Source organism: Panicum virgatum, chromosome 1N, assembly GCF_016808335.1.
Source record: "Panicum virgatum strain AP13 chromosome 1N, P.virgatum_v5, whole genome shotgun sequence".
In the NCBI taxonomy this organism is placed as follows: domain Eukaryota; kingdom Viridiplantae; phylum Streptophyta; class Magnoliopsida; order Poales; family Poaceae; genus Panicum; species Panicum virgatum.
Genome location: NC_053145.1, coordinates 45,632,207 through 45,655,328, shown reverse-complemented (window position 1 = coordinate 45,655,328; position 23,122 = coordinate 45,632,207). Strand labels below are relative to the sequence as shown.

At 43.4% G+C, this 23,122-nt stretch overlaps 2 protein-coding genes across 7 annotated transcripts; both read left to right on the top strand.

Moving 5' to 3' along the window:
• Window positions 1-309: 309 nt before the first annotated feature.
• Window positions 310-7,096, top strand: LOC120656088 (ferrochelatase-2, chloroplastic-like). Of its 2 annotated transcripts, none has more exons than XM_039934095.1 (11): window positions 310-702; window positions 801-922; window positions 1,840-2,122; window positions 2,472-2,615; window positions 3,242-3,343; window positions 3,772-3,875; window positions 3,962-4,088; window positions 5,151-5,303; window positions 5,385-5,485; window positions 5,668-5,869; window positions 6,538-7,096. In XM_039934095.1, exons 2-11 carry the CDS (start codon window positions 813-815, stop codon window positions 6,760-6,762), a joined length of 1,551 nt encoding a protein of 516 aa, XP_039790029.1. In that variant the 5' UTR covers window positions 310-702; window positions 801-812; the 3' UTR covers window positions 6,763-7,096. The 2 variants fall into 2 exon arrangements, with proteins under 2 accessions (XP_039790029.1, XP_039790030.1); XM_039934096.1 differs by having other exon boundaries at window positions 488-702; window positions 5,668-5,985; window positions 6,538-6,984.
• Window positions 7,097-11,266: 4,170 nt separating this feature from the next.
• Window positions 11,267-22,354, top strand: LOC120656087 (chloride channel protein CLC-c-like). Of its 5 annotated transcripts, XR_005667814.1 has the most exons (10): window positions 14,033-14,047; window positions 14,155-14,839; window positions 15,148-15,185; window positions 17,107-17,469; window positions 18,200-18,400; window positions 18,718-18,900; window positions 19,565-19,827; window positions 20,001-20,270; window positions 20,370-21,501; window positions 21,838-22,354. XR_005667814.1 is itself a non-coding variant. In XM_039934092.1 (8 exons), the coding sequence occupies exons 2-8, from the start codon at window positions 17,195-17,197 to the stop codon at window positions 21,949-21,951; spliced, it is 2,433 nt and encodes an 810-aa protein (XP_039790026.1). In that variant the 5' UTR covers window positions 11,267-11,414; window positions 17,107-17,194; the 3' UTR covers window positions 21,952-22,353. The 5 variants fall into 5 exon arrangements, 4 of the variants coding, with proteins under 4 accessions (XP_039790026.1, XP_039790027.1, XP_039790028.1 ...); XM_039934092.1 differs by lacking the exons at window positions 14,033-14,047; window positions 14,155-14,839; window positions 15,148-15,185 and adding an exon at window positions 11,267-11,414 and having other exon boundaries at window positions 18,723-18,900; window positions 21,838-22,353; XM_039934093.1 differs by lacking the exons at window positions 14,033-14,047; window positions 14,155-14,839; window positions 15,148-15,185 and adding an exon at window positions 11,282-11,419 and having other exon boundaries at window positions 18,723-18,900; window positions 21,838-22,353.
• Window positions 22,355-23,122: the final 768 nt, after the last annotated feature.

Below are 23,122 nucleotides of genomic sequence, written 5' to 3'. Positions count from 1 at the left end.
GATCTTTCCTCCTCACCAAACGATGTCCACAAACAACAAGGCTGACTGGCTGAGCCTGATCCAGGTCTTGTGGAAGAAGCAGCGCTAGCTGCCGTACGTACGCGAGCAAATGTCCGCTTCACCCAGCGATCCGAAAGAGACGGGGAAGGAGACTAGGAGCAGAGGAGGAATAGGGAACGTCCCGTCTCCCTCAAGACCGCCGCCGCCGCCGCCCGCCTCTGGCCGTGAAATTAATCGGTACCGCAGGGGCCGGATCGTAAAATCCCGTCGAGATAATTTCTCCTCCCCCCTGCGCCCCCCGGAGGGGTCGAAGTCGAACATCCCACGCCACGCCCGAGCCCGACCGCCTCCGGCTAGCGCGATCGAACCGTCACCGACGAGTGGGCCCAAGGAGAAGGGCCCCCGTGGGTCAGTGACTGCGCCGGGGGTCCAAGCGCGCCGCGGGAGCTAAAACCCTCCAGAAACGCAGGGACCAACCGTTGCGGATTAGTGTTTTCTCGCTGTGGCCTCCCCCCCCCTCCCTCCCTCTCTTTCACCTGCGTCGCGCGTCGCGACACGCCTCCCTGTAGCCCCGCCCGCCACCGCCCCCGCGCGCCCGCGCTCTCCCTCCCTCTCCTCCCCTCTCCCTCCGGCGCCGCCTGCGGTGGGCGGCGGCGAGGCCCCTTCCGGTGTTCGCGTCGCCGCCGCTCTCGCGGGCGCGAGGTGAGGCCCCGGTGATCCCGCCGCGCCTGTCGCCGGGCCGGGCGGCCGCCAATTGTTTTTACACGGGGAGGTCCTTTTTTACTGTTATACACGCGCAGGTGAGGGGGAGGATGTGGTCGTCCAGCCAGGCGAGCACGAGGGGCGTCGTGGAGATGGGGGGGAGGGTGGAGGCCGGGCCTTCCCATTTCCCCAAGCGGCCTGCGCCACGGAACCCCGCCAGGTATGCGCATCCATTTCTCCCCGGATTTTTTACCGGCGCATGCTTGGGTGGGCGCTTGGCGTAGTTGGTGCCGTGCGTCTGTTTTGATGCCAGCGGAGAAGGGGAAGATCTGCTCATGTTTGCTCTCTGCTTCCGGGGTGATGGTTAACCAGCGGCCGATGAACTCTGCATGCGGCGTGCGTGCTTGCCGGAGCCGGAAGTGGCAACTGTGTCCCTGCCACTAGTTGTGACTGTGCAAATGAGCTGGGGTGTTTGTGTGACATGATCGTGCAGAGGTTTGGGCATACAGTATATATAACAAAGGACACATATACCCGTATGCCGTATCCCATACCTAGAACTAATGTTATTGGTTCCCTGTATCATACCCCTCTCTTTTTCTGTACAAGTGTGGCGGCGATGGTGTTCATAGATTCTAAACTCTTTTATGTCTACTGGAACCTGGGTTTTTTTTTCCCGACCGGTCCGGTCAAACCGCTGCCCTCCGCTAGCGGTTTACCGGACCGGTTTGACCGGAAACCGGTTGAATTCAAATCCAAATTCAAAATCGCATGTGTAACCGGTTCCGACCGGTATACCGACCGGTTTACCGGTCGCCATATGCGGTGGGCCTTAATGGGCCGGCCCATTTTTTTTCTTTTTCTTTTTTGATTTAACTTCAAATCCCCGCAAACTATACTAAATGAACAGATTTTTGAGAAAATTTGACACCATTATATTCGTCGCACCTTGAAGTATTTTTAGGAATCTTTTGGGAATTTTTCATTTTTTGAATTTAAATTCGAATTTTGAATTTGGGCCGGTTGGGCACCGGCCGAAACCGGAACCGGCCCGGACCGTTCCCACCGGTTTTTTTAACCCTAATTGTGACATGCCAGTGTCAATGTTACGCCTAACACACCTCCTGTGCCTGACAGGGTCAACCTGTCAAGGACACATGCAGTTAAACCTTGCTCGGCTGGCGATCGCGCGGGAATTTCAGTCAAATGCAACTTGGGATGGTCTTCTCAACCATCACCTGACTTGAAGCGGCACTTGAGAGGATTTTCATCAGCATCAGAGGCAGTTCTTACTTCCCAATCTGATTTGAGAAAACTGTTTGTTGGCAATGAGAAAATTGGCGTTCTCTTGCTCAATCTCGGGGGCCCAGAGACTCTTGATGATGTGCAGCCTTTCTTGTTTAATCTTTTTGCAGACCCGGTAATCATCATACTGCAAGGCAATGTTTTACCTGCTATATTTTTCTTTTCATACTTTTACCTTGCAGGCTTAACTAATGCGGTGAAAAAATAATTAGTGGTCAGTTATCTAAACGTGCAGCAGGTTTAATATACTGTAGATATGCAGAGAGTCCAGTTATATACTACTAAGTTTCTGTGAAACCCATGTTTTGTTGTGTTCATTAATCAACATTGGATCCTAACTTTCTAACATCATGTTGCAATTGCTTGGCTTGAAAGACTGAGTGAATGCATATTACTATATTTGAGAACATCATAGAGCAAGGTCTTCCTCTTACAAAGTGTATATCCATGACTCATGATCACAGGACATTATCCGTCTTCCTAGGCTGTTTCGCTTTCTGCAGAAGCCACTAGCACAATTCATATCGGTAGTAAGAGCACCAAAGAGTAAGGAGGGTTATGCATCCATAGGTGGCGGTTCTCCTCTCCGACAAATTACTGACGCACAGGTATGCAGTCACCTTTTGTTGTCTAATTTGCCAATTTCCATGACTGCCGTGACTGAATTTCTTAGCAATGTGGATTTCCGTTTACCTAGAGTCAGAGAAAGAATACAAGAGTGACACAGGAAAACTAATTTTCTGATGATGAATTAAACAATTGAGTGGCGTTACAGGGAATCTTGATGGAACTTCAAACGATTAGGATTAATACTGCAATATCAATTCCCTGCATGCACCTTATACTACTGTATGCTTGCTTCTCACTTGGTTGAGAAATGATTTTCCTGATAATTGGGTTAATATTGCTATGGCTCATAGATTAGGCCTAGGAAATGTCCCGGTGATCTTATATGGTGTGAAGATGCAGAATTTCATTTGTTGTTTCACCTATGCTTTATGGCCACTACGCTGGTCTTATACTATGAGAAACAACATTTTGGATTTTTACTATCAGTTATCTTGTACATTGGACAAGGATAGGATATTAGGATTCAAATGTGAATGTATGCTGCTATATTTTTTCGAGAGTGTCTACGCTGCTATATTACTTTATTGGAATCAGTAGTTTTTGGAATAATTGATTACTTTCCCACCATGAGCTCTCATTTGGTGGGCTTTTTTGGATTGTACAGGCTGAAGCACTGAAGGAGGCATTATGTGAAAAAGATGTTCCTGCCAAGGTGTATGTTGGAATGCGGTATTGGCATCCCTTCACTGAAGAAGCCATACAACAAGTAGGGGCTTGACATATATCCAAAATACTTCTGTGTTCTGTTGATTTTCCAGGATTTTTATTATCTTAGCAACGAAACTGTACCTGTAAATTAGAATTGTTTGTAGTAATGTTAGACTTAAAATCAAATGCATTGAATTGCTGGTGCTTTCAAAATATATCTTCATTGTGGATGACCATTTTTCCCTATAGGATTTGCAAAAAAATATGAATCTAGATTACAGTGTTGGTACTTAAATGAAACTGTTCGTGTCATGAATGCTATTCTATTCTAGTTATGAAAACATTATCTAAGTCACTCATGTTCTCCTATTCATGACACCATTTTCTACATGAATACCATTCTAGACATATAAATAGCTACTTTTCTGGTGTTTCATTGTTCATATATCTCTATTAGAAAAGTACTTATTATCTTTGTGAACTCAGATAAAACGGGATGGAATCACAAAACTTGTTGTGCTGCCTCTATATCCTCAGTTCTCCATATCAACTAGTGGTTCAAGTCTCCGTTTATTGGAGAGCATATTCAGGTAATGTTTGGAAATCTAAATACTTCTATTTCTGATGCTTAGAAAATTGATGCTTATGTGATTATGTCACTTCCAATTTACTTTAGAGAGGATGAGTATCTAGTGAATATGCAACATACAGTTATACCTTCATGGTATCAACGAGAAGGATATATCAAGGCTATGGCAACTTTGATTGAGAACGAACTGACAAAATTTCCAGAACCCCAAAAGGTGAGAAGTAAGAACTATGGCTTGAAGCACTTGTGATGTAGAGGGTTGTTAAACTTTTAAAAAAGGAATTGTTCCGGCCTCGAGAGGGTTGTTAAACTTGGTGGACATTTACTTTATGTGTTACAAGTCATCATACATGGCTGTCTCTTGGGTAGGAGAGTAGGCAACATGTTTTTTGTTTTTACATTTTTTTCCTTCAAACAAGAATGTTTCCATGTCAGCCAAACTAGCAATGCTTTCAAAAGGGTAGAAGGTTTGACTTCTTTAGACATCAAGTAAATTGTTTTTCTTTCAAAAGCCATGTTATCTAGTCGTCCGACTAATCGCGATTAGTCGCGATTAGTCGGGCTTATCGGTCCGGTGACCCCGATAAGGGACACCGAGTTGGTCTGGGCGACTAGTTTTCTAGTCATCCGACTAGTCGTCGACTAGTCGCGATTAGTCGCACGATCAGGTTGGAAAACGATCAGACTTGAGATTGTTTTGTGGGCTGTTTGAGTTGTGGGCCTCGGCTGGTGATGAGCTGGCAAGGTGGACCATTAGATTTTTGGTATATAGAGGCTGAGAGACAGGAATATGGACTATGGGACAGGAATACAGAGTTCTGGACAGTTCACAAATCATCTCTCACAAATAAGTGAAAAATCGACCATTATTGTTGCCTTCATACTTGCTTTTTATTAAGTAATATGTAGTACATATACCATATCGGTCCTGGGACACATATGACGACTAGGCAGACGACTAGGACCGACTAAGCTCGACTAATCGGCCTGATCGACGACTAATCGCGACTAGTCGTCTGATCGGTCCCATGACGACTAGGTTCGACTAGACGATTTGAAAACATGGTTCAAAAGTTTGTTTCCTCTTGGTAATGCTCCTTAAAGAATGCGGTAATGTGTGAGTGAAGTTGGCTTCTAGTACCAAAAAAATATTTTCCAGGACTGTTTCATTTTTTGCATCCATTTTCCATCCCAGCCTGGTTGCACCTATTATTTTGAATTCGCTGAGTTCTTATAGTTTTTTGAAAGAAAATTCTGATGAGAAACCAACCTGCAGGTAATGATATTTTTCAGTGCTCATGGAGTTCCTCTGGCATATGTTGAAGAAGCTGGTGATCCTTATAAAGCAGAAATGGAAGAGTGTATTGATCTCATCATGGAAGAACTCGAAAAAAGAGGAATAACAAATCCATGTACACTTGCTTATCAGGTCACTGCAGCTCTTTCAAATTTCAATCAACCAAATATGGTGTTTATTCTTCTTTTACTAATCAATCTTCTGAACCTATAGAGCCGAGTAGGACCAGTGGAATGGCTGAAACCATACACCGATGAGACAATTGTTGAGCTTGGGCAGAAAGGGGTCAAGAGCCTTCTAGCTGTTCCGATTAGGTATTATTTCTCTTAATTTCGCTTCTGGTGTCTTGAACTCTTGACAAAAGTGATGTTCTGTTTGTGTTGTGCTTCTTATAAGTTATAACCCACACATCTCTCACCTTTCTGCTGACTTTAGTTTTCTCACATTAATTTTGGTATGGTAATCCTCATGTTTTCTTATGGTCTTCCCTGTTCAGTTTTGTTAGCGAACACATCGAAACTTTGGAGGAAATCGATGTGGAGTACAAGGAGTTGGCTTTAGAATCTGGCATCAAGCACTGGGGACGAGTTTCCGCATTAGGCTGTGAACCCACTTTCATTTCAGATCTGGCTGATGCTGTTATTGAAAGCCTGCCTTATGTTGGTGCAATGGCAGTTTCCAATCTTGAGGCCCGGCAGGTAACAACCAGCGCCTGGCCAGCAAAACTCTGCATCTCTTTTGCATGGTTGGTCAAAAGAATATTGCTATTACCTGATGCTTTGTGTTTGGGTATTTTGTGCCTAACTAAATAATGGTGAGTTCAACTATCTATTTTGATCAACAATATGTTAGGATAATACCTCAGTTAATTTTAGCTGTTGAGCCATTGGCTGACACATTGATGTAATCCATACACTTACATATTGTGGCTAGCTTCATTAGATGGAGATGCTAAGATGAAACAAGAAGTTTTAAAACAAGTAGGCTTTTCTTTTGAATAAAAAAAGAATAGGTACAGATTGCATTTGGACAGGATCATGATCCATATTACAATATTAAAGATTGTTATGCAACTTGCCCATCTCAGCAAAAGAATCCTGATTCTTGTACGCATAATATTTAAGGTGTGTAAAGCGTTAGGACACTGAATCACACCGAATCGTGGCATGTACTTCTAAGCCTTGAAATCTTTAATTGTAACAATAACCACTCCTGAGTGAACGTAAAACAAATCATTTTCAAAATTCAGTGATATGCTATGGTTTCTGAGGCTTTGGCATCATTTAGCTCACATCACACCCCTTGCTATCGTAACCCAATCTACTCAATATTTTGAAGTGATGGACGATGGTTTTGCATTCTGCAGTCACTTGTACCCCTTGGGAGCGTGGAGGAGCTGCTAGCAGCATACGACTCGAAGCGCGACGAGCTGCCCCCACCGGTGATCGTGTGGGAGTGGGGCTGGACGAAGAGCGCAGAGACCTGGAACGGCCGCGCCGCGATGCTGGCCGTGCTGGTTCTGCTGATGCTGGAGGTGACGACCGGGGAAGGGTTCCTGCACCAGTGGGGAATACTGCCGCTGTTCCGCTGAAGCCGACGGTTCTCCTGCCCTTATCCATCTGGCCGTAATTTTGCTGCATCTGGAGCTCCTTTTGATGCTGTATATGAATCCATTTGCTTTTGCTCGTGTCAGAAAAAAAAGGATACAAAATCTGGTATATCATCATATACTGTACCGATTCGTCGAAAAAAAAATGTTATACCGTACCTACAGGGAACATGGAAATGGAAAATATGGGACATGCAGTGTGAAGACGATGCACAAACCTAACACGCGTGGACACATGTTTGCCACACTAGGAAACTCATGTTGGCTAATAGTGCCCAGAGCTTCTTCCGATCATAAAGGGACATGTAGCAGAGAAGGACTCATGTTTAGTTTTTTTTTTTCATTTGCTGTGGATGGCGTGCTTTGTGGTGTTTCTGGATTGACGCTCCCAACAGAAAAATCGTACATATATGGTTGCTGTGCTAGCTCAGCTTGGCATCTTTTTTACGGAACAGATTAAGGACGCCAAAATGGGCTCGAGCAGCTCAATCATATGATTTGGAGGATCACGAGTTTATATGCAGGTCCAATTATTACTTGCCCCATCCACACGCAAAGCCATCTGGGCCACACAAAGTGAGAAACGAAAAAACAAGAGGTGACAATGCAGAAGCACTGAAGCAGAATCTCCGAAGGGTTTGGGGTAAAAATTAAAATATAATTCTTTGGAGCCTCTGGATCGAAGGATTAAGAATCGCTGCGATGCGTTTGAAACCGCTACAGGACGGCAACTCCATCTAAACGCCTCGTGCACGCCGGCAGCCTTGGTCTTTCTTCCAGAGTCTCTCTCTCTCTCTCTCTCTCTCTCTCTCCTTGACTGTTTGGTCGTCACCGGCCGAGACACGATCACACGATCGATGTTTGGTGAGGACCACGGGAACGACTCCAATTCCAACTCACAAGCATGCATGTGCCGCGGGCCGGCCGGCAGCTGCTGAGATCGATCGCCAGCGGGCGGTGGAGCCACGGGAGCAGTTTATACTACTTGCCCCATCCGCACGCAAAGCCATCTGGGCCACACAAAGTGAGAAACGAAAAAACAAGAGGTGACAATGCAGAAGCACTGAAGCAGAATCTCCGAAGGGTTTGGGGTAAAAATTAAAATATAATTCTTTGGAGCCTCTGGATCGAAGGATTAAGAATCGCTGCGATGCGTTTGAAACCGCTACAGGACGGCAACTCCATCTAAACGCCTCGTGCACGCCGGGCAGCGTTGGTCTTTCTTCCAGAGTCTCTCTCTCTCTCTCTCTCTCTCTCTCTCTCTCTCTCTCTCTCTCTCTCTCTCTCTCTCTCTCTCTCTCTCTCTCTCTCTCTCTCTCCTTGACTGTTTGGTCGTCACCGGCCGAGACACGATCACACGATCGATGTTTGGTGAGGACCACGGGAACGACTCCAATTCCAACTCACAAGCATGCATGTGCCGCGGGCCGGCCGGCAGCTGCTGAGATCGATCGCCAGCGGGCGGTGGAGCCACGGGAGCAGTTTATATGATCCAGCTTCCAGCGTGTTCCACGGCGCCCGTGTCTGCACGTGCCAACGGTGACGCGCGCACTAGCTAGCGCCCGCCTAGCTGCTCAATCAGCACTTGAGCAGCCCGCCGGCCTGGCACGTGCCAACGACCCCCCTCGCGCGGCGGGTGGGAGCACGTGCCAAGCGTCCTGCTCCTGCAGGCGTGGTCTCCTCTCCTCTCCGGATGCTGGCCGATCACTTTCTCACGTCGCCCCGTATCCCCGGCTTCGCGTTCCTCCCTACGCGCCCACGCCGGCCTGTATAAATGCTTGCGGATCCATGATCCATCCACTCATTGACCCGTTGTTCGAATCCAATTCATCCTCCAATTTCAATACAGGATTACCGGTCCAATTCGAATCTCCTATTAATATTACAAAAAAGTAGGAATCTATCTTATAACATGAATTTTCTGTTTATGTTACAAGTACGAATCTATCTTATAACATTTAAATTTAAAAAAGTGACCTTTTATGTAACGTAATCTCCTATTTATTTGAACCAGTGGAAAGGATACTAGAAATGGACGGCCACCCTCCAAAAAGGTGTCGTGACCTTTGACGCCGTAAATACCTACTACGACGATGTCGGGCTAAAATTAGAGGTAGCTACGTGCGAATCTCCTATTAATATTACAAAGTAGGAATCTATCTTAAAATTCAAAATTCAAAGAATGACTTTTTTTTAAAATGGAACGACTAATCGTGAAAGAAGACTAATTCTCCACTGCTCTGTTACGTGCATGGGCGAAGCCAGGACCCATGTTAGCCGTGCTGCAGCACGGCTCCAGTCAGTTCATCATATCCCCTATAAATTTATTTAGTATTTAGATCCAAAGTAGTAATATTTAATCAACCCGATGCTTAATTATCTACTGGTTTAGCTTGGGCTGGAGAACCTTTCTAGCTAGCTCCGCTACCGGTCACGTGAGCGATCGAGTGGATGCACGCGAGGGGCGAAACATACGTGAGCTTATACGTTCGTGGCCTTTTCGGATACCTCTGAAGTCACCTGCTAGAATCTTCTAAAGTCTAATGCTCCATTGAAAAAAAAAACGATGGATCCCTTAAAATAAAAATGGTAACTAACTAAAACGCCTGTGTCAGGCGCTCGATTATATTCATTCATGGACGCGGATGCATCCAACGAAGACATTACATGCATGATTTACGTAGGGGGCTGGGCGGCACTGGGGCCGGGGGCACGCGAGTCACGGCCAATGGGAGCCTTTCCGTTTCAGAGAAAAGACTAGAATAGAATAGAATACACAAATACTAATCCAACGCCGAGCAAACACGCAACGCTAGTGTACGCAGTACTCCATCCGCGTCAAATTATTAGTCATTTTAATTTTCTAGACGCATAATTTTACTATATCTATCTATATATCGTATCTAAGTGTAGTGTAAAACTAATATATCTAGAAAAGTCAAAATAACTAATAATAATTTGGTACAGAGTGAGTATATATCTATCTCTACTATTTCTAGAGCAAGCAATGATTCCTGGATCCGTCAATTGGAATTCTGACAATCAATACATCGCACGATAACACGACACGGCCATACAGATTAAGCGATCGTAAAGTTGGTGGTATTATATAAATCTGTTATATTACTCGTAGCAACACACATTATGCTAAGCATTTATTCTATATCTATTTTTAAAGCATGTAACGTTTCCATCTAAAGTTTTAGTTTGGTCTGCCTTGTGTCACTGACAGGTAGGCCTTGGTCCATAGTATGTGAGTCGAACCAGCCCTCCGTCCACAACTCGATCATGTAGATACATACAAATTAACGCACGGGTAATTATACGCACACGATACTTACTATCTTTAGTATTTAAACTAGCACAGTGCTCGTGCGTTGCTACGGGTAATACAATAAAACTACCTAATATCAGGGGCGGAGCCAGGGGCGCAGGGGCCTAGCCCCCTAATGCTCCGGTAGCACCACTAGTGCTCCCTAATTAAATGCACTAATCGCCAATTATCCCAGATGAAGAGAGTAAGAACCCTTAGATAGTTGGTATAATTCCGAAGTTTTAACTACAACATTTGAGAGGGACCCAGGTAAACACAAACAATTTTGGAAACTCTTGCCGGCGCAACAAGATGAAGCTCTACAATTCTATATATCAGAGGGTCCATATCAACCTGTTTTGAAAGAATATCCATTTAAAGGCCTGAAGATTCATCGTCGGAGATTTTGTAGCAACCTTATTTTGTTATCTCTAAAAGCTAATTAGTAGACAATTGTATGCTGCAATTCGTGCTGATTTACTTATTAGTAATGCTCTATTTGAGTTAGTATATGTGCTTGTGTATGTATCATGTCATATTTTTGTCACTCGTACCTATGACTGTTTGGCCCCCCTATATCCAAATCCGGGCTATGCCCCTGCATAATATTATCAACAAAATAATATCACCAACTTTATACTTGTTCTCTGTGTGCAGGCCATATTGTCATCATGCGAGACATTGATTGTCTAGGATCTGATTGGGATTCTGATTGATTTATCCGGGTTCCAATTATGATTCTGATTGATTTGTCCAGGTTGCAATTATGATTCAGATTGAAGAAAAAGGTTATTCCAACTCGCATATGTGGTGGACTAAGGTTCACATGTCAATAACATAAGATGGATCAAACCAAAAAATTAGATGGTAACTTTACTTGCTTTAGCAATAGGTATAGATAAATAAAAAATATAGATGTGCGGACGAAAGTGTGCAATACGAATGGGCAATGATGAGTAGAGGAATGGATTTTTATAGGGGCGAAGCGACTACTATAAAAACGTTACTCGAATCCATTCAGCATTCCAGTCGCCGCTTCTCCAGGGCTTTATTTCTCTTATCCGCCCCCCTTGTATTTTCTATATTCTTCAGAAGCTTCCCATCGACGCCTTATTCTCTGCACCGTGCCTGCTATATAAGCAGCCAGAGAGAGTTTCAAAAAGGAGAGAGAGAGAGAGAGAGAGAGAGAGAGAGAGAGAGAGAGAGAGAGAGAGAGAGAGAGAGAGAGAGAGGAACTGCGTGCTGATGTTGTTAGCGGCTCCTGAACTGGACATGTTCTAGCTAGCTGGATCAGTTCATCCATCAGCGGCGATCTACAAAGGTAAGGTAGTAAGCTCCTACCCTTCCAGTTTGGAAATGCTCACCATATATATGCTACTTCTTTCCTTGTCTTAAGCAACCTGTGCTTTTGCAATTGTTTTAGTGTTTGCCATGACAAAGTCTGCGCTTGTCTGCTTCAAAAGTGATCCAAAAGTGATATTCTTGTCCTTGTTATGCCTTGAGGAGAGGGAGAGCTATCTTTTTCCAATATGTCTTGCCATGACCAACTCAAATTTGAGAATGGAACTCATTTTTTACGACTCCCAATCTGCATCTGCATGTAATAAAGATGCTATGAACTTAGTACTGCTGGTCTGACATTAAAGAAAAGAAATTAAGGGGGAGTGGTGAACTCCATGTTTAGTAGGTTCCTTGGTCTGGATCATGGGATGGTTAACTACACAGCTTAAGCTTATATATATGGAGGAAAATAGGAAAGCCAAGCTGGATCCGATGTGTTTACGGGCCATTGGTCAGTGTTCATCTTGCTACGGGCCCACTTCTTGTCTCGCAGATGTTATTAGAAACGGAACTGTATGGCCAATAATGATGTGCCAACCAAACCCCTTGTACCAAAACCAGGAGGGCCTGTCCTTCCTGCACAATCAAATACGATTTTTTTCTTACGGCTTCACCTAATTTTGGACATTCGTGAACGATCTGGTCATCATCAGATGGATAATTAAATAGGATGTTTTCTTGCCAAAATGTAGAAAAAAGAGAGCCATTTACCGTACCTACTTCCATTGCAATTGGAGAACTTAGACCCATGCTGTTGTCACTACGCGATGACTTGCATCTACATTATTATTGTTACGATACAATGACATGACGCATCTTGCCTTAATCAGGGGGGCAACACGTCTCTGTCTCATTTATTCTTATTCCCATGGCCATGGTCTATAGTGAGCAAGATTCTAAATTCCAATACATCATGACTCCAAAAAGAATACCCATAAGTATCATAGTTTAATTTAAAAATCTGCACATTAAAACTGATATTGTTCATTCTGCCGGAACATCATAATTAATTTGGACGAAAGAGCCTACTTATTGGTTATAAAATCCTCGGTAGCATCTTAGTTCCTGAATTCGATTTTATATGAGATTAAATTTTTTATAATTTAATGACATTGTGTTTTCAGTGGTAGATGACATTCTCGTCAATAGCAAGACATATGTGGTAACTTTACCAATCTCGATGATTTGCCAGCAAGAATCTCATAAGGGGTAGAGTTTGCCCTCATGCATTCCTAGAGAGTGAGTGCGCCTGCGTTTGTATGTGCTGAGTTCAACTATATCATCTAAAAAAAATTAATTTGGACAAAGGAAACTCCATTAGAGCATCTGCAGGAGACTCTTTATATCTTTTCTAATTTATAGGAATAGAGATTTTGATGAAAAATCAGCCTCCAACAGGCTCTTCAAATGAATATCTAAAGATAGATATCCTCTATTTCGGATTTCATATTCTCCAAAAATAGAGAGGAAGGATGACTCTCTAGACTACAAATAAAATATAGAAGAGCGGTTGGAAAATATAAAAATATGGAAAACAATTTTCACTCAAATGACTCTCCAAATCTTACCCTACGATTCTCGGCTAATTCCGAGACCAGAGAAGCAGGCCACGTCGCCAGCTTTTCTCGGTCGTCGGATCGGCCGAACGAACGGCTAGGATCTTGTGTTTTGGGGTCATTTTGCATAAAAGTCCTCAAACTTTTCCGAAATACAATCCGCAGTCCACTCTCCTCTCTCAGAATATTTTTTGAATAAGCCCTTAAAGTTTTTTGAAATCAACCCGCGGTCCACCACACCTTCCGCCGGCCACCATGCGCTGTACCTTCGTGGTCCCGCTCGGACCGCCGCCGCCGCCGCACTACGCCCCCGCTCGGGGCTGCCGCCGCCCCGACCGCCACCGCGCGCCGTCGGTCCGCCACACGCCGCTGCGCTCCTCCTCGGTCGGTCGGCCGGGAAGCCGTGGACGAGGAGAATGGAGGAAGACACGCCGCATCGACCTGCCCGGTGAGAGGCGCGGCGAGGTCATCCTTGCGCGCGGCCGGTCGGCCGCCTTGTTCCGCGTCTCCGCTCCTCATCGTGCCACCCCGCCTTTATCTTCTCCTGATGCCACCTTCTCTAATGGTCCACCACTGCTAGAATCGGTGGTGCTGCTCGGGGCGGCTGCGAAAGAGATAGCTCGTGGCCACGGCAGACCACCGCGGAGGGAGCGAAGCGGAGCAGCAAGATATTCTTCTCCCAGCGAGCCGGTGGTACAGTCAATCGGCGTCCTCCTGCAGCTCCTGCTCCAGATTCTCCACGGCGCCCCATCCTGCGCCCAGCTCCTGTCCATCGTCGATCATTAGCGCGGCCGAGATGCTAAGAACAGTGATTGCCGCCTGGTTCCCCCCACCCGTTGCCTCCTGCCCCATCACCTCCCTAGCCCCATGGAGCTGCAAGATAAGGTCCAACAAGTCGAGCTGCGCCGAGCCTGGCTGCTGCTCTTAACTCGAGCCTGCTCCTCACGACTTGCAAGCACACACAAAGGCAACCAACATTACCTCCACTACCTGCAAAGTGTTTGACAAAATGCCCAGCCTACCGTATAGCTTCATTCACTTAGTATATCTATTCCATGTATGGCCCCAGCAGATAACAACCAGCAATACACATGTCATATTTGGTTCATGTATTATATAGTAGTAATCTCATAAAAAAACTAATACAGACTTTAATGCTTGCAGGTGTACAGCTCAATCAAAGTGCTGTGCAAAAAAGTAAGAGAAACAAGCAATCTGAATTACATTCTCACGTAACCATAAACCATTCAAGATCACTCCAAGTTCTGTGCAAAAAAAAGGTAAGAGAAACAAAATCTTGCTCATTTTATACATAAAATATTTCGCTACAATCTGAATTACATTCTCATATAACCAAACAAGATCACTTAGATGCATTCAACTAGGAAAAATATTGATTAAATAAATAAGTACTATATTTCCATCTGTTTTTACCTTTTAACTCTATGGTTCTGAGCATGGAAACTATTCAAAATAAACCTCTAATCTGTGATATTTGTGCAACACTTATGTGCACCTCGACGAGGCCCATACCCATGCACCCTGCTTCCACCACCAGTGCGTTCATCATCTTCATACAGGCAAGCAAAATCTCAATTCACAGATATGTGCTACCTCTCCAGTCATATGCACACTAGATGTTTGTGCGAATGCTTCCGTGAGTATTATCAACTAAAGTTGGACATGCTACCATTTCAGCTCCTAGCATCTCGACTTCATTTCATATGTACGATGTAGGAATGTTCAACTTAATGTTACCTAACTGAACATTTCTACTCAATTATCTTTTAGTCAATTTTCAGGAAAACCCCTGATATCAAACCTGAACAGGAGGCAGCGAATTACCTAGGTAAGTTCCACTTCACTGTTCAGCTATACCAGCCGTGAACAATTACATACTTGTGCATGGCGGCGGGAACCCGAAGGGAAATTTCTCTAATTATTGCCTACAAATACTAAGTAGATTAGATATGGAGTTTTGCTGAATATTCTGGCAAGCTAATAAGCAAAATAGAGACAAAAACATGGGTCAAATAACTAGCCTTGTATTTGATCCCACAACTATGCTTACTCATGAGTTGCTATATCAATTTTCATTGCTTTAGTTTCAATACTACTTTTCTAACAAAAACTTACCAAGTTACCATGTATTTTCAGGAACAAGCATCAAGAACTGATCCCAAATAACTAAAGAGGTATGTAATAACTGTTGTTACATCCGCATCTAACAGGCAATGAACATCAACAAATAACTGTTATGTTCGATTCAGTTAAGACTCATAATGTTAACGTAGATTTAAGTCTATGCGAAACAACTGACCGCTTCGTTGTAGTTGACATAACACTCATACATGCTTGTTTTCAATGCTTTTTGTGTATTTGTTCTGAATCATGCAGTCCTGTAGTAATATCACCACTAGAAATATGCTTACTGCCTAATAGTACATAATACTGATTTTTATCTAATTAAGATCTGATTAATATCACCACTAGAAATATGTTGGATATGAATGTCCCTGTATATGAGAACTTCTGTTAGTATCAACATGAGCAGAACCTGTATTGCACATGCAGTTCAATATACAGATTATAATGGTGTAATTTACTTTCTTTTAGGAATCTGAACTCTGCTGACAATAATTAGGACATGACAGCACATTATTATTGCTTGCTATATGATATAGTTATCTGCTTATCATGCAAACCTATAATTCTGCTGGATGGGAGTTCAATCATTTCACATTTAATTCAGTTTCAATAACTATGCTCTTGATTTCTTATTCAAATTCGTGCTACATGCTGAGATAGTTAATTCACAGGTCAAGATAATTCGAAAATGTTTTCTGTTCCCAGACATCATGATTGATAAGCAGCATCACTGTTTTGGCATGCACATATAATGTTCTGAGTCATTGACTAAAGTAACCTGCTGCATTTATGCAGGCAGTCCTGAGATGATATATCTTATTTCTGCAATATGACATGACCACACCAGTCCTATGAGCCTTTTAAAAGTAGGACAGAGTTAGAAGTCTGAACATCATATACAAGGAGGAGGATGTACCACTATGAGCGATCAGAGGAAATTGGAGACAACCCGCCCCGGGCCATGGAATACTTGCATAGCACAGGGATTCGGGCGCGTATACATCCCATTTTTCCCGATGCAATTTCGGGCGCGTTTAGTTCAAATGCAGAACAAACTAAATGGAGCTTTGCATAGATATACATGTGAACTGTTTTAGTACATCGCTTTGTTTTTGTAGTTGCATTAAGTAAAATTTGAGCTTAATCTTCTACATATTTAACCAAATATTTGACCATAAACAGTCATCAGTCTACTACTGTCAACTATATTTCGAATATCAATCCCTCTATTTAACTGAATCAAATGCAGTTCACTATGTCAATGAAGAAGGGATAATTTAGAGAGTAGATTTTAAAAAAGCTCTTAGAGATGCTCTTAGAGATAAACTATCTGCTGCACAGGTCTAGTCGATGTTTGGTAGGACCAGCGACAGGGATGTCTCGTCCGAGCTGGAGCAGGAAGCAGCGTGCATCATGCGAGTCGCTGAGCTCGCTGAGAAAAAAAATCTCCTTTCAATTTCCACGTGGCCGCGGGATCCGCTGCGGTGGAGTGGGGCGGTGGGCCCAGCTTCCCTGCGACGCTGCTGCTGCTCCATGCTTCAGCTTGCTTCGCTGCCAGGTCCGCCGGCGGGTGGGGCCCGTCCTTCGTGGCCCCACATCTCCCCGTCCATTTCTTCTTCCTCCAATGCTTTGGTCTCCGAATCTGCTGCTAGCTTTGATTGAGCAAGTGAGCGTTGCATTCTCTGCTTTGATGGAATGTTAAATGAGAGTAGGACTTGCTCTGTTTTTGTTTGCTTTTCCACGTTTGTGCCGGCAATGTTTTAACACAGCAATAAATACACGAGTGCATTCATTAGAGTGTTTTCTTCAAAAAATAAAATCATTACAGTGCCGATTTTCAGTTCCAATACTATTCACGGTGACGTGTTGATCCAACAGTCTGCTCTCTCTGTTTTTTTTCTTCTGCCACTTGGAATAATTAACGCGATCCTAATCATTTTCAACTTTATCATCTGAATTTTCCTTTAGGCTCCGCTTGGACATGGCGCAAGCGGAGACCGGGATGGCAAGGCAAGAACTGTAGCATCTCCAGGGACCAGAGCAGAGGAGGCGCTCCATGGACGGCGGCTCCCCGCGGCCGCCCCGCAGTCCGGAGCGGGAGGGGAGCTACAACTACGACATTGAGAGCATGGACGGCTCCGTGGCCGGGGGCGGGCCACCGTGGCGGCCGCAGAACGGCTCCGCCGAGGCCCTGCTCCGCTACGACGAGGGGGGTGACGGCGACCGCGGGAGCGCGCGCGAGCCGCTGCTGCGGAAGCGCACCATGAACACCACATCCCAGATCGCCATCGTGGGCGCCAACGTCTGCCCTATCGAGAGCTTGGATTACGAGTAGGCATTCTTCTCTCCCTTTTCCCCCCCTCCTTCCCCCTCTTGGACTATTTCTCTTCATTTTTTTACTTTACTTTTTTTTTGTTTTTCTTCAGCCTTCATGGTGGGGAGCTTTTTTTTAGTCTTCTCCTGTGTTGTTGCCTTATTGCTAATCTGATTTGGTTATTGGTCTGAGAGAAAGCAGCCGCAGGGCTTTGGGACATAGGATGGCAACTCTTGAGTCTTGACTCCTGAGTTGTTAATCCTCGCATCTTTGCCATTCATCTCAATTGCAGTTTTAGTACTTCTTGCTGCGTAGTAGGTATCTTTGGTACGCCAATGATAACTGCAAGGTGGTATCAAGAAAAGAAACGAAGAGATTTTGACACTAGCTCTGCCCTGGGCTGCTAAATTACGTGCAAGTCCATGTTTCAGAAAAGAAAAGAAAACAAAATCGTCAACGAAAAGTAATGTGCCAATCTATATCTCCGTTTTTAAATGGGAAGAAGATTGGTAGGCTTACATTTACTATAAAGGTTTCCAGATATTTTTTTCCTGAAGAATACATACCCATATACCCATATCCATATTGCAGTCCACGTAACTACCTCCTAGAGTTTTTAAAGTGATGACTGAATTGCAGAGGTAATTCAAATGTGTAGGCATACCCAGTACCAACTCATGTGCTGAGTGCAATTTATGGACACTTTAACCTGTTTCGTCAGACCCTTGAATAATTTGATTGTTTCAGAGTTGTGGAGAACGACCTCTTCAAGCAAGATTGGCGATCAAGAAAGAAGAAGCAGATATTTCAGTACATTGTTCTCAAGTGGAGCTTGGTGCTTCTTATTGGCTTGTTAACTGGACTTGTTGGCTTCTTCAACAACCTTGCGGTTGAAAACATTGCTGGATTCAAGTTGCTGCACACGAGTCGTCTGATGCTCAAGGAGAGGTAAAGTGTTTTCTATTTCTTTCTTTAAGGACAACTTGCATGTTGTACCTTTTAGTATTGCTGTGTCATAATTGCTTCAGCTCATCACTGATGTGGTGTTTGCCACTTGTTACATTTTAATGTCATGATGCTTGGAAATTTTACCAAATTCATGAAATCAACCATGAAGTTTTATTGCAGCCTGTAAGTCTCTAACAAATTCTTCTGTGACAACTGAGGAGCATACAGAGTTGCTAGTGTTAGTAATAAATACATGTTATATCATTTTAAGCATTCGGAGTACTTTGAAGTAATTAATAATAATGTTCTGCTTCCAGTGCAGATATTTCAAAGCATTTTTGGTGTATGGAGGTTGCAATTTAGTCTTGGCGGCATCTGCAGCAGCAATCTGTGCTTATGTTGCACCTGCTGCTGCTGGATCCGGTATTCCTGAAGTTAAAGCATATCTTAATGGGGTTGATGCTTATTCTATATTGGCTCCTAGTACACTTTTTGTTAAGGTAACTTCTGACTTAGAGCCATATGTATAATCGATTTTTTTGTGCCTTTTTTTCATCTTCTTTTGGTATTCTTTACACCATGCATTTTTTTGTTAGCTTCTGGAACAGGGTCATGGGATTAGTAAGCTCAACTGAGTTCTTTTGTTCTTATCATATCATGGTCTAAAACTTTGGGACTTCTCTTGAAAACAAGTTTAATATGAGCAAAACTTAATGCTTATTTACTTCGAAGTGGCAAGATGAGAATATTGTTTATGATTTTGAATTACAAAGGTCCATCAGCTGAGATAATGAAAAGTAGATTCACTTGTGAATCATACATCCAGCACTATTTTACTGATGTCCATGTTTTTAAAAAAGAACTGCAATAAAATACCAGATTCGTTGCGATTATTCATGCTTAAAATCTTTATGCTGATAGTTAACCTATTATTACTTTCTAAAGAGTGTCCATTATGAAAATTATGTAGAAGATATTCTGTTAAAAAATTTATACACTGGATATGATTGTTTGTATATACTAAACGTGGGAAAGCATGATTGACTTGGCAAACATTCCACATTTAAAAGGACAACACATTGTGCCAATACCAACATGGGTACTAGGTTGCTGTAGAAACGTCCAACTCTGGAATATTCAAACTCAATATTCTACTGCTTGCAGATATTTGGTTCAATACTTGGAGTTTCAGCTGGATTTGTACTAGGAAAAGAAGGCCCTATGGTACACACAGGAGCATGTATTGCCAACTTGCTTGGTCAGGGAGGATCACGCAAGTATCATCTTACATGCAACTGGCTAAGATACTTTAAGAATGACAGGGATAGGAGAGATTTAATTACATGTGGATCTGCAGCTGGAGTGGCAGCTGCCTTCCGTGCACCTGTTGGCGGTGTTCTGTTTGCTCTTGAAGAAGCAGCATCATGGTAGCACTCTTTCTTAGAAAGTTAGCATTTATTCTTTCAGGCTAAGTATTTTCCCTATTCAACACTTTGCTAGTTTGGATATGTACAATGTCATTGATGCACTATCTAGGCGCTTTCAATATCTATCCTGTGATGAAAGATGGTAATTAGTGTTTCTATACGTCATTTTACAGGTGGCGAAGTGCACTTCTGTGGAGAACATTCTTTACAACTGCTGTTGTTGCTGTGGTATTGAGGGGACTGATTGAATTCTGTCGCAGTGGAAAATGTGGTCTATTTGGGCAAGGTGGATTGATCATGTTTGATCTCAGTTCAACTATTGCAACCTACAATACTCCAGATCTGATTGCAATCATAGTCCTTGGTATAATTGGTGGCATCTTTGGAGGCCTCTTCAACTTTCTCTTGGACAAGATCCTGCGAGTTTATAGTATCATCAATGAGTAAGTACTCGACTGTAATCAACACATTTCCCTAACTCTTCAGTTTAGTCAGCTTATTTTAAGACATGATAGCATCTGCATTATTTTGTCTGCCCACAGGAGGGGTGCTCCATTCAAGATCCTTCTCACCATAACAATATCAATAATCACATCAATGTGTTCCTATGGTCTTCCTTGGCTTGCTGCATGCACTCCATGCCCAGTTGATGCTGTGGAGCAGTGTCCAACTATTGGCCGTTCTGCAAATTACAAAAACTTCCAATGCCCACAAGGATATTACAATGATCTTGCATCACTCTTCTTCAACACCAATGATGATGCCATCCGCAACCTCTTCAGCAACGGCACCGCGAATGAGTTCCGCATGTCCAGTCTTTTCATTTTCTTCACTGCTATTTACTGCCTTGGACTTGTGACTTACGGGGTTGCTGTCCCCTCTGGCCTCTTCATCCCTGTTATTCTTGCTGGAGCCACTTATGGGCGCATTGTGGGAACACTTCTTGGATCTATATCCGATCTTGATCCAGGCCTTTTTGCCCTTCTTGGTGCCGCATCTTTTCTCGGTGGAACAATGAGAATGACTGTTTCCGTTTGTGTGATCCTTCTAGAGCTCACCAATGATCTTCCCATGCTCCCTTTGGTCATGCTTGTACTTCTCATATCCAAGACCATAGCAGATAACTTCAACAAGGGGGTTTATGATCAGATAGTGGTGATGAAAGGTTTGCCATACATGGAGGCTCATGCTGAACCATACATGAGACATTTGGTTGCTGGTGATGTGGTTTCTGGCCCACTAATCACCTTTTCAGGTGTTGAGAAGGTGGGAAACATTGTTCACGCGTTGAGGATAACGGGCCACAATGGGTTTCCTGTTGTTGATGAGCCGCCTATAACGGAAACCCCAGAGCTGGTTGGGCTTGTGACTAGGTCCCATCTATTGGTTTTACTGAACAGCAAGAATTTCATGAAGGGGCAGGTGAAAACTAGTGGTAGCTTTGTTCTGCGAAGATTTGGTGCCTTTGACTTTGCAAAGCCAGGATCAGGGAAAGGTTTGAAAATTGAGGACCTGGATTTCACTGATGAGGAGATGGACATGTATGTGGATCTCCATCCGATTACAAACACCTCACCTTATACGGTAGTTGAGACAATGTCACTGGCGAAAGCCGCAATCCTTTTCCGGGAACTAGGGTTGAGGCACCTCTTGGTTGTGCCCAAGACACCAGACGTAAGAGCTCGCTTCCTTAGTCAGACATCGAATGCATATGCATGAAAATTAATAGCAACAACTTAGACACAATAATGGATGATTCAAGTGCTTAATCATCCCAAGTTCTTTATGTGTTTAATTAACTGTTTTAGTAATTTGCATGCTTGATATGGATTTTAGGTGCTCATTACCTCATTGCATGTCAGGCTAAAAAAAATATAATTTCAGATTAACTGGAACCCACTGGGTTATGCCCTTATTTCTATGACCATAATTAATTTTTTTATCTCCCTTCTTTAGTTTGGGAATTTTTCCCGGTCTGATGATCAGTATTTCCCTTCTTGTTGAATGCAGAGGCCTCCCATAGTTGGAATTCTGACAAGGCATGATTTCATGCCTGAACACATTCACAGTCTGTTTCCAAATCTCAACCCTCACAAGTACCATTCAGCGTCTATGGCAGGTTGATCATGAAGCTTTTTGCTACTTCTCACCTGTGTAAATTATTTGGGTGCTGGTTGTATGTAAATTACAAAGGTGTATCTGGTATTGAATTGGAGAGAGCTCATCTTCTTTACATGGTATGATTTGAGTGAATTTTGTAGCCTATACTCTTCTGCAATAAAAATGTGGCAGTTATTTGGTTGGAGACTGCCCGCTGTAAGAAAAGCTCTGCAAATTCTAGAGTGAACGTTCCAAATTCCAGAATATGGAGCAAAAGTATGAAGTGTAAGGCGAAGCATGTTTGAGAATTGAGACTCTTTAAGGTTTATTTTAGTGAACTTGGGCCTAAACACTATGCCACTGGCACTTGTAATGCAGATTTATTCTTTCTAATTGTAAGATCTACTTGGCTTTTGATTCTAGACATTTCTGCTTTGATCTGTTACTGTACCCACCTGTCAAAAATTGTGTGAACATGCTAACTTTGGTTCGTGCACAACTGGGGCATGGGCCTAGTTTTTTTTTTCTTCTGAATGAAATGGAGATAAGGATGTCTGATTCCTGTTTAAAACTCTACATGGGGTCACCCTTGTTAGCAAGCCTATTAATGGGTTGGCCCTCGGCCTTGGCGCCCAGCCTAGGCGGCTAGGGTTGTGCCTTGGGTGTATGGTAGTTGATTTGGATTACAGGATTTTTTTTAGATAAAGGATGAGACATCCGGCCTCTACGACCAAAGACGTACACAGTCTAATTATTACAGATAGTTCCAAACACAAAAGAGCAAAACCAGTCTAAAAACAGACAAGAACTAAAGCAAACGATAAATGTGCTTCCACCCTCTATTAGCAAGCTCCAAAGCAATCATCTCTATGTTCTTGCTCAACGAGGAGAGCGTGTTCTTGGCTTGCTCATCACGCTGCAGCTGCAACCAGAAACGTAACCAGCATGTTCCTCTGAAGATGACCTGCAAAATCGAGTTAACTTTGATTTTGTTAAAAATAATATCATTTCTACAGTGCCAAATAGCCTAGCAGACAGCAGCAACCCCAACCCAAATCAAATTTCTAATCTTTTTATTCTGATTAGAAAGCCAGGAACCAAACATATGGCGAATAGAAATAGGTTGAGATAAACCAGTAGCAAAAAAGATTACCCTCCAAACCATTCTCGCATAAGGGCAATCCAGAAAGAGATG